General features: G+C 41.1%; 1 protein-coding gene across 1 annotated transcript in view; it reads right to left on the reverse strand.

The window, feature by feature from the left end:
* Positions 1-2,179: 2,179 nt before the first annotated feature.
* The window catches only part of TTC14 (tetratricopeptide repeat domain 14), a 71,036-nt gene continuing 56,371 nt past the window's right edge, over positions 2,180-16,844 (reverse strand). Inside the window, exons 10-12 of the mRNA XM_085635383.1 lie at positions 8,517-8,634; positions 6,158-6,264; positions 2,180-5,065 (exon numbers count right to left, since the gene is read on the reverse strand). Coding sequence (XP_085491509.1) covers positions 4,111-5,065; positions 6,158-6,264; positions 8,517-8,634 — 1,180 coding nt within the window. The 3' untranslated portion in view covers positions 2,180-4,110. The remainder of the gene's footprint in view (positions 5,066-6,157; positions 6,265-8,516; positions 8,635-16,844) is intronic.

Consider the following 16,844-nt stretch of genomic DNA (forward strand, 5'->3'; position numbering starts at 1 on the left):
CAAGATTATATCAAGTCTACCTTTTGGTGCAAAACCTCAGATTCAGCTTTCTGGGGGCTCTCGCTCTTCTAGAGGCTCTAGCACCTTACTGCTCAAGCCACCGAAATTCCATAAAAAGAAAACTTACAATCAAGCATTTTCGGGTATTGCACCAAGAATCTGGAACGCCTTGCCACCTGAAATAAGACTGAATACCTCCACTGCTTACTTCAAAAAGGAAGTCAAAGAGTAACCGATGAAGACATTTTTGGGCTAGCTTCCAATCACCTTAAGATGCATTGACTTTCTTTGGTTTTCTTTAGTTTTGTTTTGATTATCATGATCCGTTATGTTGGTTTTCTTTTCTGATTGTGTTACGATTACCACGGGGTGTGCCCCCTGAACTGCCAAGATGTAAAGCGCTCCGTTACCCTTATGAGATCTGGTGCGCGCTATATAAAACTCTTCAAATAAAATAAATTGGAAAATAGCATTGTTGTACTAACTTGTTATCCCAAATAATTTGACATTTTATTGACACTGTGCTATGGTCCCTAGTACATTTTATGCACAGCTCCACTGTCACTAATTTTAAAAGCACAAGTGGCCATAATCTGATGCATAGCGATTGTGAATGGGAGCTGCTTGGTTTCACGATACCATGCAATATGCCACTATTGCATTACAGCTGAATTGCACTTGCTGGAGACTGAAATGTCAGTCAAGTACAAGAAATCACACAACTTTTTCCCTAAAAAGTTAATCAATGAAAGGTTTACTTTTCATGTTTTTTTAAAACGTGTTGAATATAAAACATTTATTTTATCCGCTTTGTAACTGGTTTGTAATTACTAAGTGTACGTTTATTTTTTGAAGCATGTAGGCTGTGCTTGCTTCACGTTACCACACCATGTAGATACTGTAAGTGTGAGGGGAAACAATATTATGAATCAAATCTTTTTTTTCACAAATGGGACACTGACACTCCACGCAAACAATTTGAGAGAGTAAATGTCAAACAGGAATAGCACTGACAGTTTAGTGCTATTCCTGGAGTCAATGCTATTCATTATTTGTAAACAAGAAAATAAGCATGTTTATCTATTTTTGCCCAAGATCAAGATCTAGAATATGACTGTTAGCTTTGAAAAACATGTAAAATTCAATTGTGGATGTGTGCACTCGTGCATCTAGAGAATGTGTGCTTACGCCATTGTATAGCATCATCATGCTGTAGCAGTTGCAGTCATTTTAAATGTACAATGGCATACCTAGACTGTAGTTATGAGAAGGGCGTCTCTTAGCACTCCTGTTCTTAGCCCTTGTGAGCCCACCCCATTTATTACTTCACAAACGTCATCAGCATTAGCCTCCTGCCCCTTTTCTGATCTCTATAAATCATTGCTATGGCTGGCAAGTGCAGGGTCTTTACCATGTTTTTTGTCCCACATTCCCTTTAGATAATGCTATACATTTGTTTGTTTTTTTACACTTCAGGTCACCCCGCACCGAGGCCACAGTTTGGTTGTACATAATATGCAGTTGCCAGTCAGCATTAGCCTCCTGCCCCTTTTCTGATCTCTTTAAATCATTGCTAAGGCTGGCAAGTGCAGGGTCTTTACCATGTTTTTTGTCCCACATTCCCTTTAGATAATGCTATAGAATTATTATTTTTTTTAAACTTCAGGTCACCACGCACCGAGGCCACAGTTTGGTTGTACATAATATGCAGTTGCCAGTCATGCCTTGTGTTTTAAGCACATCATCGTCTTTCACACAATGGCTTATTTTTGTTCAACAGAAATAAAAGTTGCATACAGAAACAACCTACTTCTCTTAGTCTCACTCTACAACACATAATTTAGATCTGAAGTGATTCTTCATTGGCTAGTGTTTATGCATGCCTACGCACAGATCAATACAAGAATGAGGGAATGCATTGACATTTAAGTTTTAAAAAATGGCTAAATGGGAGACTGAATGAACCAACCACATACGCAATACAGAGAAAATAGCAAATCGGTGCACTTTTATTAGATATTTTTTTTTAAAAGGCAGACCCATTGGTTAATATTTCTGAAATCAAGAGGTGAAAACTTGCAGTACTAGTAATACTGCCCTGTGACCAGGATGTTCCTGATCACAGCTCATGTTGACTCAAACCTAGTCATAAAATGACACAGAAACAAACAGCTCGAACAACGTTTTCAAAACATTTTAATAATTATAGCACATCTACAGAAGCAAGTAGAATACAACCTTACAAATCAGGCACAGCCTTATTATACACTAAGGTTTTTTTCTACTGTTTGTGTCCTAAAAGGGCCTTCATAAAAAGGTCTGTACGGAAGAAAAGACCAGGATGACAAATGCTCTACAAGTATTAAATTGTGGAGGCAAAAAGACATTCATTTAAAGTGCAAAGTCTATCATTTGCTACTGAAAGACATTAAATACATTTGGGTGGCCAGACTTAAGTTGCCTTCAACTGCATCAGTTTCAGAATTGAAAACATCATTGTGGGAACAGGAAAAAAACTTTTGTTGATACAAAAAAAACATAAAATATGAAAATGCAAACTAGACACATTTTGATTCTCACCAAGCCATCACAACAGATTGGAAGGGCAAAGAAAAATTTGGCAGATTTTTTTTTTATGTATTCCAATCATCAAGTATCATGCTGCATATATTTATTATGTGCAGGACTCCCTGATTTACTAGGATCTGGCAATAGATTGCTACGCTTCTGTCTTTTTTTTTTTTTTTAAATCGCATCCTCAATGCATTAATAACTTTCCAGCGGGACTTGACAAGAGTCAAACTAAAGCTACAGAAGGATTGCAATTAATAGAACAGGTAACAAATGCGGAACAATGAGCCAAAAAAAAAAAAAAAAAAAACACAAGACATCAAAGATGTACACAATGTAGGCACCCAGAGATGGGAGTTATGGACAAAATGGCTGTTTTTTAAAACTTTTTTTTTTTTTTTAAAGTTTCAAATCTGGCAAGATTAAATTAAACTTGAACGATGAATGGTGAAGTTACCTTGCATAAGGAAACAACTGCAGTAAGAAACAGCTATGTAAAAACTGACTTAAAGAACCAATACTACTCTAGGATGGAGACAGGGAAGACTGAGGCACAAGAATACATTTTATAGGTGCTCTGCTATCAGCAGTACAACCACTCAAGTAAGAGGGTCCAGACCATGGTAACATTGAAAAAACAGGTTCCTGTGACCAATATTAGGACAGAGTCGAGCGCTAACAAACTGCGGTACATGACATGAGAGGCTCCAAAAACGGTGGCTAGGAGTACGAAACCCACAACACATTTGGAGAGAGGCATGCACTTTCATCTCAAACAACAGCTGCCCTTGTAACAGCATGCTGTATTCCTTTTCCACTGTCTTCCTGCGCCATCCCCCATTTCTACGGTGCCATCACAGTTTTTCACTAGTTTTGCGCAAGTTAGAAGTGTTTCATTACTTAGACGCCAAGTTCTCATATAGGCCATTTAGCAATCTGTCCCAGTACACCTTGGATAAAGTAGGAACCAGACTTCCAAACAAGCTTCATTATTGTGTAAGGATGATGACATCAAACTATCAAAGACCCTTAGGTACAATTAAAATTCGGTCACAAATTGCTGTTCGCACCCCTGCTCTCTTCCGCCACACCCATCATGTCATGAAGTTTTGACAAAACCAAACAGAACAGTTTTAATCAAATGAACCACCCTAGATTCAGAATGGAATGTATTATATGGTACTGGGCAAATGAGCCTTCTGGGAAATTCCCCGTCATAACGTTGTAGAACATGTAAACGCTACTAAACAAAATGCACTTAGATTCGTGGCAATGTATCAACAATATGATGAATTCTTTAATTTGAAGCCTACATAGTAGGCAATGCAGCTGATGCCCATTTCTCAAAGGAAACCAGACAGCTGTTCTAATCCCATCAGATTTCCCATTTGGAATGTTTCAACGGCTCTCTGAAAATTCTAGGCATAATTTGACAAAATTACACTTGTGAAGGTTACATTTCACAGAAGGCCACAAAGGTAGCATAAACATTTCACTACATTGGATGTCGCAAAGATTGCTTTCTTCAAATCAAGTAGATCATTTGTCTTTAGACTTGCTCACTTTTTCTTTTTGAAATTCAGCAATCTGACTAAATATATTTAATAAATCTGGTGGCAATTTCTTGCTTACTGTACCAGCAGAATCCTTTTTCTCAATGGGCACGGTTCGCTCTTCAACATCGCTACTCCTTACTCTATCCCCAAAACTCCCATGACTGTCCTGATTCCCTCTGCTTTTTTCATCATTCCGATTCAAACGATACCTACCATGCTTATCAGCTCCCCTGGAATCAACTGAAGCTGCCTGTTGGTTATTTTTGTTTCTTTCAGCACCTTTGTGGGAGTAGTCAGAGCTCCCTGAAGTAAGGTGCATTTCCTGTCTGGATTCTGACTTTCTGTGTGTTTCCTTCCTTTCCGACACTTCCTTATCATGCTTTACAGAGTAGTAGGCTTTATTTTTCTCATCTGACCTTTGGTGAGATGAGCCTGTGGAGTCCCTTCTACTGGACAAAGATCTCTCTCTTCTTGTCTGACTCTCAGATTTCCTGCTCCTAGTTTGAGATTTAGAACTGCAATAAGAATCTCTTGAATCTTCAGACCTACCTCCAGAGGCTTCCAAGATTTCATTTGAGGATGAAGATAGTGAACGGTACCTTCCTTTCTCTTTTCCTTCTATTTTTTGACAATCTATTCTATCACGCTTCTGTAATATTTTTTCCATCTCATGCTTTCTATCTAGAAAAGAAGCCGAGGTGTTAGCAGGAGGTGGATACCACTCCTCATTTAGACTGTCCTTGCCATGGGAAGAAACTTTAGAAGAGGTCTTCTTTGAATTAGTAGAGGATTCGGATTGTTTTCTCCTTCGCTTTTTGTGTTTTCTGTCACTAGAGGAGGAAGAGGAGGAGGAGGAGCTGGAAGAAAACGACTCATTAGAGGAGGATTCACTTGATGTAGAAGATGATGACGCTGACCTTTTTCTTTTTTTCTTCAACCTAAAAAAGATTAACACGTGAGGAACTGGCAAAAAATAATGAATCAAGATTAGATATTTGACAGATTCCTGATGGCATCGAAACAGAGGACCTTCACAGAGCCCTCTCCCTACATGCCCATAAACTTTAACTCTATCTCACAAACATTACTGGAAAAACAATCAGGCGAGTTTTGCCAGGTCAAGCATTGTTTTTTTTTCCCACATCATATTAACACTTTCCATTATAAGTTTGTTTTATATAAACAAACATGTACAAGTTAAGAGTCCAGCTCAATCACAACAGGTAAAAGTTCCCAGAGTTTTTTCCCATGGATACTATTTTTCTCTGCAAGGGCATTATCTGTGAAACGCCTACCCCCTCAAGTTTTAACCTTATTGGCAGTCTTGAGGTTTGGGCCAAATGGGTAGTGAAATCAGGCCATTTCTACCCTTTGTCTTCAACGGAATCTCGAATCGGGGATGTCTTGCTCTCTGGCATGACCCTCCCCCCCCCGGTGGGAACCATCCGTGTTCTCGAGCACTGGCAGAGCTCCTACAGGATAGCTTCATAGCTGGGGAGAGCAGATGAGACTGAAATTGTGTGCCTCTATGCACTCAACTCCTAATCTCAATGGCAAATGTCATCATTTGTTGAATGTCCAAAATGGAAAAGATAGTAAAGGCACCAACACTGAAGTAACATTGGGGAATATGAGAAATGAATGTATGATAACTAAGATAGTTTGTGTGCAATGGGGATCCACTTGATAGACACACAATTATACTCTCATGTTAGAGGTTTTGTTTAATAGATAGTGATCTGCTGGTCTTAAACCCTATTAGAAGCTTTAAAGCTCACTTGTTTAAAGCACACACGTAATAGTTGCTACTTAATACTTTGGGACTTTATCGACGCCAGCAGAAACTAAAGAAGTGGTGTCCTCTTAGCAAATATTTTTTCACCTATCACAACATGCTAGTGGTATTTCTTTAAAATCCTTAAAGTGGCAATTACAAAATTATTTCACTAGCAAATAATCATCTGAACATACCTCGGTTCTTGATTAGTCATCATTTGGAGTTTTAGTTACAACTATACAACAAGGTTTACCTTTTTTCTTCTTTTAAGAGCTTACGCAATTTCTCAGCGCTTGTTTCTATTTTCCTTTCTTTTGGCTTTTCCTTCTCGGGTAGTTTCTCTTTTGTCTCCAGAGATTTCTTTTTCAAACCCAGAGATCACAACCATATGATTATTAAGTAACAGCAAAATTACACGTGATAATATCCAAGCCCCCAAGCCGCCAAACCCCAAAAAACAAATATAATCACAGTTTATCCGGTTCCAAAATTATTAATGCAAAGTTGAGCCACAGAATTTGAAAAAAAGCCAAAACAATCAGAACGGGTCATATTGTAGTTCAAGATCCAGTAAAATAAAGCACAATCAATTGCATTGAAAACCGTGTCCCAAACAGCATTAACAAAGGATCATGGTTTACACAAAGTAGGTGAACACACACGATTAGGTAAGCAAATGCATATTAAACAGTAAAAAAGGAGGGTAAAAGAGAATAATAAGTGTTAGCCAAAAGTACAAAGAGGAAATTAGATCATACATTAAATGAAATGGGTGATAAATCCCAGTTTCAAATGCATTGGTTAGTAAAAGTGGAATTAAGATACAAACCAGTTTAACAGACCACAGTACCATTCAATGTGTGGTTTATGGTGTAAAAAATATAGATATATGGTCCAGGTCGTGATGAGCAGCAGCACGGCCAAGTCAGCAACAGCCCAGTTCAAAGAAAATATACACAAGAAAAATATATCATCAGTATTACAGGAAAGCAGACAAAATGTGCTAAAATATACTGCACTTAACCAGCAATGTTTTAAGTAAGTATGAATCGCTTATGTGGGGAGATCTACATTCCAGTGCTGCACAGAAAACCAGTGTGCGTTATCCCACCAGCTAAGCTGCTAAACACACATCACAGCACCACTACTCCTTCAGTCATCAAGAATGAGAAAAGGGAAACTAAACCAGTGATATACAGGCAACAGTCGGAACAGAGCTTTAATAAAATGTTTGCTACTGCCAAATAATATTACATCGGATTATAAAAAAAGTTAAATACTACATTATCATAAATTATCTGGCAGCTACGAAGTTAGCTGGTGAGGTTTGCTGGTATCAGCAATACACCTTGATAAGGCAGAACAGTATTCTATATGGTGGTGTGCAAGTATGTGGGACCTCATGCGGCTACTGGCTAAACAACAAGGTTGCGACATCAGCAAACTAAGGCAATCAAAAATTCCCCAAATCCTCTCCCCCCCAGATTTTCCCAAAAGATGGACGAGACAGGCGGACCTATCCAATGTGGATAGGTATGACAGATATTCTTCCAAGAAAGGTACACTTGCACATAAGGTCACATGTTGAATAGCTGTGTAGTGTGTGCTTTTGTTAACAAATAGAAGGGGTATCAGATATCCAAACTTTTGACTTCCCTGCCCCCAAATTTATCATGATGAGCGTGCATTAGGTGTATTCCCTTTTATAGTTATGGGAAGTACTGCACAACTAGTAGTATGTAGTGTGAAAGATGTGACAGGACCAAGGTTGCTAAAACAATATTCTTGTTTATGCACATAAGTCAGTACAACAAGATAAGCTGTATTCCTGTTGGGCTTACCAATGACAAAAAGAACTATACCCCGTTATTAAAAGTGGCATTCACATTAATTTAGCATCTAATAATGGGATTCAAAATCATCAGAACTTTTATCATCTAATCTTTAGTTCGTAACACTGAGGACCACAGGTTTATTTGTACAAACATTAAGAAAAATTTGAATATGGGGGAAGGACTGACTTTTCTAACAAAAATATGGATCATCAACTCAGTCGTAGCAAGGAGAGGCTAGGAAACTGATAATATATCGGAATATTGTACCCAACATTTTATTTCTCTAAAGGCGGAAAGAGAAGGAGTACAAAACGGTGCAATGCCTACATATTAGGCAGTCACCTAGACTCTGGGGGAGAAGAACTGGTAGAAGAAGGAAGGTATTAAACACGCTTTCTGCCCCTCTGTTTGGTTGCGGTGCAAATACTGGGGGTTTTATCTAAAATAATTGCATGGAAAATGCAGAGCTACACCGCATTTAGGTCTAATGCATTTTGTTTAACAAACTGAGCAACCGCATTTTATGGGTTGAGAGCTTTAAGGCATTTACAGCATAGGTTTACAAAAAACATACAAATAGTGAATAAGCTTCATCTAGCATAAAATGTAGTGAACATGCTATTCAAACACAAATGTATAAATATGGAGAAATGCACACATATATAAACCAATCTTTATTATCGGACATGCTTTTCTTATACTAACTAGTGGCAATTGATATATATAGAATTTAGACAAATAACACATTACAACTATTACAAGAAAGTGAAGAATCACCTGCATATGTTGACGTAACTTCTGTAATGCATCTTCAGCTTCTTGGAAGGTCTCGTCTATAGTCAAAGCCTTCTTGTAGTAAGTCTCGGCATTTAACAGTTTATCTTCTTCCTCTAACCTGCATTTCACAACAACGTCAGATGGCTACTAAACATTTACAGTTTGGTGCAATTTACTTTTGTGTGCTCATTCACAATAGACTAATATGCATCCCAAACTTTAAGTGACATTGATAAGTTTACCAATTGCATAGTGTAGGAAAGTGGATTATTAGTAGGTGTGGGTATTCCGAGTCATCTAGTAATAATACCACAATCACTAATAGGTCCAGTCAAGGCTAAATAAATTAATTCTTGGTAGCTTGGCAAACGAGCAGCCAGGCTTAACTTAGGAGGCCGGTATGTGCAAAGCATTTAATATTACCATAACAGTAAATAAGTAAGAAAGCACAACAATAAAAATCCAACACCAATTTATTAAAATAGAGAAATATTTTATCCTTAATTTTACACTAAAGTGACAAACATTCTATGTAGGGAACAGAGATATGCATTTTTAAAGATTAAATAAAAAATTGTGCATTTTAGCACCAAAAGCTCAAAGCACCACTTGCGGCTTTCTGGTCGCACTGGACCGGGACAAAGAAAGTTTTAAGCCGAGCGCTGGGTCAGATAGGTTGAGGGTGAAGTCCCAGTCAAAAGATTACCTTCCGACTTAGAATTTTTCTTGGAGCTTTTCTCTCGTCGACAGGCTTGTTGCTGGGTCCTCGACAGTGGCGTAGGAGCGTCGCCCCACTGCCTGATGCAGAACCAGCAAACGAAAAATAAAACAATGCTCTAGCATCACTTTATTTTTCACTTGCCAACATGTGCATGGAGAGGTGGGGCATGGGAGGGTGGAGAAGGATGCTTGTGTGTTTTTTGCTGGCTGTCTCAGGGCGACCAAAACACACATGCGCACTTTGGTTTTTCCAGCCCAGCTGCATTCAGCAAAGGTCTGGAGAAACCCCCACAGACTCCCTGGTCTGAGCGGCGTGTCGTTTCAACCAGCCCAGACCAATCCCTGCACTGTTCTGCAGCACAGGGATTGGCTGGTAGTCTGGCCCAGGGGCTGCTAGTACCGAGAAAGAGGCCAGCAGGAGCGACCAGACGCAAGAGGCGGCCGGCCGTCAGGTACATTTTTAAAAATTATTATTAACCTGTCCCCACCCGCAATTGCTCTATCGTCCCAATCTCCCCCAAGGCGGTCCCTCCACCCATTGATAATGGCGCCCGTCACTGGTTCTCGAGCTTCTCAGATCTTAAGTTCGAGTCGACAACTGTGGCCGGTTGCAGTGCGATACCTCGGTGAGTCTCTGGAAGTCTTTGTCCTCTATTTCGACGAGAAGGCGTTCTAGAGCTTTCAGCGGGACAAACCAGAATGGGTCTCCTCCTAGAGCTTTTCAGCGAAAACTCTGTAGAAAGTTTAAAAACTTTCAGATGTTGTTCCCTGTTGGTACCTTTAGGAAGAGAAATGTTCAGCGGCACCAGCCTAGGGTCCAGAGGCTCTGGTTTGCCTTTTTGGGGCTAGGACTCAATCTCCCACAAAACATCTGCACAGTCGAGGAAAAATACAGTTGTAACTAGTGAGCTGGAGTGATCCTCTCTCTGGGCTTGCAGGTAACTCTTACAACTCTCTTGTACCTGTTGCTGATCAGGGAGTTCACTTCTTTACTTTTGAATGAGGCACAGTCCTTTCTTTGTGGAGCCTTGAGAGTGCAGCAGGTACTTTTGAGCGCAAGCCTTCTGTGTTGCAGTCAAAGGGCCCAGCAGGACAGTCATTCTTTTTTTGTTCCAGGCAGTGTTCTGAGGAGCTCCTGCAGCTCTCCCATATTTATCCTTAATTATGGGTTGGCCAGTTGGGGGGTGGGAGGGAAGGCAAGGGTGAACGAACAATCCAACCAATCGGGGTAAAGTTACTTGCCTCTGCTGTGACCACTTCCTGCGAAGTGTGGCATATTTTTGACCCAGAATGCTCTGTTCTCCAAAAATCAAATTAAAGAAAATCTCTCCTTGGTGTTTCTATCTTTGTAATCTAACCCAGATGTGTGGCTAACAACTCACTACACTCTTCCCAGCCCCTCTAATCTGATTTGTCTTATCTGGCGGGGGATCAAGCAAGTAGGGGCTGGCCTGGGTCCTGTGACAACTGTTCTCTTTCCTTTGAAGTCAAGCTTATACGCCAACCCTCTTCCTCTCCCTGGCTTCCCTGGGAAGCAAATCTCCTCCCTCTAAATGTTTATATTGTTTTATCCCCAGGCCTACTTACATCTACTCAGTGAGCAGCTTGGCTCAGGCTATCAAAGGCTAGCCACGCAGAAGAGGCTGCTACAGGGCTGCTTTAAGTAACTTCAGTATAGTAAGTTCTAAAACTACTTTCCTAGAATAGTTATAATAAATCCGACCATGGCAAGTTGTTGGATTTATTATAACCATTATTGTGATACTTTGAATGATATTGCCAACTAGCTCCCAAGAAAATATGGACTTTATTAAGTTTAATAAAGCCTTCTTAGGTTAGCCAATGGGGCTAGCAGCAGTACAATAGGAAAACAAGACTGTCTGTTTTTCCTTACCAGGGAATATAAAACATTTTATATTGTCTCTGCTTTTCATAACAATGCACCCTATCCTTTGGATACATGGGGCAGAAACTAGGGGTGACATATAAATAGAAAGGTAGTTTTGGGCTTTGGAAGTACGTTTCATTCCAAAGTCGAAGTTGGACACAGTTTTAGTCTAAAACCAGCCAGCAAGGAAGGCCTGGCTTTAAAATGACACCAGACACCACAGCAGTGCACACTTCAGAGGATTATATCCATTGGGGTCTATAAACCTACATGCCCTACCATATACTAGGGACTTACAGGTAGGTGGTCTTTGCCAAATAGAATTATACCAATTACTATATACCTTTAGAGGGCAGAGCACTGGCCCTGGTTAGCAGAGCAAAGGACACTTTAAGAGTCAATAACCACCAGCATAAATCAAAAAATGGGGATGATCAAGACTAAAAGGATGACTTTTCTACATGCAGCAATGAGGTAACAGAACAATGTGGTTGGGGCATGGTGGTAAATTTGCAAGTGTGTAAAGCTCACTAGAAGACACCCAAATAACACCACACGTAGGAACCAAACACTCCGTCAAGGTCAAATACTCTAATTTATTTGTGCTTTCAAACTATGTGAATGGATTCCTCCAGCACAACATATGAATATTTATAAACAAATGTAGTCCAGATTAATTGAAGAGTAGTGATTCAGTATTGTATCCAACAAAAAGAAAGAGCTTGCTACCCAACCATGCCATTCAAATGTCATTTAACTGACGTCTCAGAAAAAGAATTAGGTTTTTCAAAAGAATCATATCACAAGAAAAGGGGTGGGGAGGCCAGGTGTGCTTATAGGTTCAGCATACGTGCTCCCATGAGATCAATTCTATAACAAGCGTATGCAGGTGATTCCAAAAGAGGGGGGGGGGGGGGGGGGGCGGGAGGAGATTAGACAGGGAGGGGGCCGCTCACTGAACTCTCACCCCCCCCCCCCCCCCCCCCGAATGGGCGTCATGCTTTATAATAGGGCGTGCTCCTCGTTGGGCCGGCACTGCAATGCCTGATGGGCACCCATATGGGAGCTCTTTGTCAGAGATCTTTTTCCCCAAAGCCATATGTGACTGTAGGGCTCTTTTGTGTAGACTGGTGTGTGAAATGAACGTGTAAAGGAAAGCGCATGTTAAAGTATAACAAGTAGTCCTCTATATTGGATTTTTTAATAGGCGAGTCTACTTGTCTGTTTAAAAATGTGGCAGCTATCACTAAACACAATGATCTATGATCGCTTTTAGCAAAAGGTCAACATGTTTCTTCCCAATGGATAGTCCAGGATGATCAGTTGCCAATTTGTCAGGACAAAAGGTTTCCCGAATCTACACAGTGGTTGGAATCTGTTTATATCAAAGGATAGCCAATCATAAATCACCTAGATTTTGTGAAGTATTTGATACCCTGATAATGCTTCCTTGTAAAAGGAGAAACTGACCCAATCAGGGCAACAATGTTGTCTCCTCGAGTGGGAGCAGTGGAAACACTAATTTAGCATGAAAGTTGATTTGTGGACTCCACCTGACTACCTACCCTAACACTGCTGGCTTTGGAGTCGTAACTTCTGGATCCCAAGCAGGAATGCAGTAGGTACGATGCAGTCGGAAAACCTTGACGAAAGTGTGACTATAGGCCCTGCCTCCCTCCGGATCCATGTTTCCCCAGTTAGCAGCAATGCGAATACTACGTGGGTCAAAATCATAAGTTAAGAAAAAAACAGCCCACACATGCATGCCTTAGTGAGTGTGCGCTCACTGTATAGGGTTTTGTACCTAGCACCTTGGTCCTGAAGAAAATCGCTGTGACTCAATCAACACGCATTATTGACTGAAACATGTTGACCAAACGCCAGGATGTGAGAGACCACTAATTTCTCACTGCACATTGTTTTTAACCCTACCCAACAAATCCATTATTAAAATGTATCCCTCAAGGGTGGATATTCTGGAGGTAGTTTTAAAACTCACTCATAATTCATCACTTCACAAAAAAGAAAGCAGCTATGCTGTAATCAGGCGTCGTAGCACACTTAAGATGCACTCTGCATCTTAGGTGGGAACCCGTTAATGAAGCATGCCACCAACTAGGTTGGTGGGTGAGGGTTCTTTTATAGAAAAATCTACTTTTTTTTCCCTGAGACTCCAGTTAAATGACATGAATGAAACTTGAATGGCATGGTAGAAAGCTTGTTCTTTTTGTTGGATACAGTGAATAAGGGAAGACAGATGGGCTTTCCCGTCTCTTCTCAATCTCTCTTTTGTTCTGAGTGATTAAATATTGTACACAGATGTAAAAGTAATGCAGAAGAAAAACACTCCAGAATAAATGTAAAAAGAAAAATCCCTATTCATTAGTCCCCAACAGCTGGTAGCTCCAAATCTCATGGTAAGTCACTGCCTTTAAAACAATGTAAGGAAATGCATAATATGTACCTCTCAGCATAATATGTACCTCCCAGGTCACAGGCCAGCAAACAATAATCATTTAAAAACTCAGTCATCAAATCTGCATAAGAAAAGCAGACTGTAGATGCAACCACTACCATAGCAAAGAGGGGTAGCTGTAGTCCCCAAAAGGACACCTAAACTAGAGAATGGGGCTCATCAAACAATAGAGAGGTATGGAGTACAAACCAGGAGTCTGATAGCCAGCAAACATTCTACTTCAAACTATGAACAACAAGACATCGGTTTTTATGGTCTCACGTAGGTCTGGAACAAAACAAAAAAACAGTGACGAATGCAAATAGCCAAGTATAAGTTTACTAAATTAACTCCAAGTATGAGTACATTGACAATGTACATCTACAAGGTATGTGGATTTAAATACAGTACATCTATACTTAGCTATATATACACTTACCTTCAGAATACTTTAGTTTTTGATATACTGCCCAGAATATTGCTGTATCACAATATTTCGGTCCCAACTAAGCATCCCTCCCTATTGCCCATTCCACCAGACACATATAGGCCGAACTACTTATCGGGCCCCTCAAACACCCAACAAATCACTGATCCTTTTGGGTGGCATCACATCCCTCCTAGTTTTAATAGGATCTCTAATAGAGGAGGTGTGAGAGTGAAGCCTTCTAACCCTTTAGTGTTGTCAAACAGGTTTGAAACCCTCTCTAGTCTGGCTGAATGTGATTGAAGATTAAAGCCCCATTGGGGCGGTGGGTGGCCAATAGGATTATCTTGCCTTAAGAACGTTGTTTGTGAGAGGAGTATGGAAGCCCACGGAGCTGTTCCTGTTTCTACAGGACTTACAATTATAAGTGGATTTGCTAGTGGCGGGAACGTATCCACCCCTCTCTCTACCCCCTTGGTTAACAGTACTGTAATCCCCTTGACGACAGACCACCTAGTCCAACCAGAACCCATAGGTATTCAAACCATGCTGGTCATGGACAGGCCTGCAGTATCCCCGTCAGATTTAAAATTGAAAGATAACGAAGGCCTACACCTTGTTTCTTGGAATGTGGCGGGTCTACAAAGAAAGTTGGTGTTGCCTGAATGGAATGTTTTCATCGAGCAATTCGATGTATGCATATTTCAGGAAACATGGAGTGTCTCTCCTTTATATAAATCGGGATACACCACTTTTTTCATACCAGCTCTGAGTAAGGGCAGGGGTAGACCAGCTGGGGGGTTGCATGTATGGATCAAGATCGCTCTGAACCTTAAAATAACCACCCATGTCTCTGGATGTTGTGACATCCAACATATCTCCTTTGAGGGGGGAACTAGTAGGATTGACCTATTTAATGTCTATGCAAGAGGTACCATAGGGGACATAAATTCAAGTACCTTATCCATTTTAGATCAGGCATTAGCAATTTGCCCCCCCACCTCTAAAATTATAGTGGGAGGGGATTTTAATTGTACATTCGAACCACTAGATGGTGACGATCCCTTGGGTATAGAGGAAGTGGATTCCAGATGGGGTATCCCGACCCTGTCTCTGCCCACAATCAAGAAATGGTCACCAAGGGTTATACAGATTAATTCCCTCACTGTAGAACATAACCTCAGGGCTCTTAATGGTAGGACCCCTTCCGACCCTGACGGGGCAATGACCTTTAATAGGTTAAGTAGCCCGTCAAGAATCGATTACATCTTATTAGACGTGGAACTATGGTGTGACCTAGTAGATATGGTGGTGACTCCTTCACAGGATAGTGACCATAATCCCCTATGCATGTCAATAAGATGGGGGAGGCGGAACACCATAGAGAGGATATCGCACCCGAAGTCTACTAAGGAGGTGATACCTTTCCAAGGGAATCGAAGACTCAAGTGGGAGAAGGTTCAGTCGCAGACTCATAATTTGATAAAAATCAGGACGTTTGTTGAAGATCTGAGTATAGAAATGGGAGTGTTTGATCCGGACCTAGCGCCTGCACAGGGCATACTTTTTTCCCAGGCGTATAATAGTTTAACGGAGAAAGTTGGGGAATTCTTCCTCCTAAAAGGTAATAATAAGGTCAAGAGTGGTGGCAGGGTTAACAAAAAAACTATATCGAATAGTCCCTGGTACACGGCGAACTGTAAAACTTCAAGAAATGAGATCAGAATTGCCTTGCGTGAAAAGAACCAACTCCGGGTTAGTGTAGCCAGGAAAGATTACGCTAGGGCCTTGGAGCAAGCAAAACGTGTATGGGAAGAACAACACTGGCAAGACCTCAAGACAGCTTCCATAGGAAAGAATTCCTCGCTGTTTTGGGACCTGATCAACAAAGCCAGGTTGAACAGCTCTCGCCCTCTAGATAACCATATAACAGGTCAGCAATGGCATTCCCATTTTTCTTCAATTTATGGTGGGCCAGAAAATTCCAATATCCCTATTGGTTATGCCCCTAGTATTCACCCCAAGCTCCCGGTCAGGGAACCCTTTTCGACAGCTGAGGTGCTGTTAGCTATTAGTCACCTTACTCCTAAGAAAGCAGCAGGCCCAGATGGGATACCTGGTGATCTCCTCATGGAGGCCCCTGAGTTATGGGCCAACCTCATCGCAAAAATAATGAATCTCATCTCCCATGGTTACCCAGTCCCAGCTTCGTGGAAGGGAGCGGAGGTAATCACTGTCTTTAAGAAGGGCGACAGAGACGACCCTGCCAACTATAGACCAATCAGTTTGATTGACGTGCTACAGAAGGTGGTTGGCAGGGTAATTATATCTAGGGTCGGCACCTGGATGGAAGAATTGCATGTGTTGTCACACCTCCAAGCAGGGTTCAGGCAAAAGGTGGGCACGATGGACCAGGTCTTTCGCTTCTCCGCGATCTATTGGAAGTCGGTTACCATCAATAAAGGTAGTTTATACCTGGCTTTCATAGATCTTCGGATGGCCTTTGACCTGGTACCACGTGAGAGGCTGTGGGAGGTTTTGAAGAATATGGGATTTCCTGGCCCCCTCCTAAGTTTAATTGTGCATCTTCATGAAGGGAATTATGCCAGGATTAGGTGGGGTACCCAAGGGGAACTAACCGAAAAGATCCCCGTGAAGAGGGGTGTACGCCAGGGATGTGTCATGGCTCCCACTCTGTTCTCTCTTTTTGTGAATGGAGTGGTGGATTATTTAAGAGAAGAACCGGCTGATGCCCCATCCCTGGCAGGAGTTAAAATCCCCACACTCCTCTTCGCCGACGACACTATTTTAATCTCTAAGTCGCCGTCTGGCTTACAA

The sequence above is a fragment of the Triturus cristatus genome, chromosome 11 (assembly GCF_964204655.1).
Source record: "Triturus cristatus chromosome 11, aTriCri1.1, whole genome shotgun sequence".
NCBI lineage: Eukaryota > Metazoa > Chordata > Amphibia > Caudata > Salamandridae > Triturus > Triturus cristatus.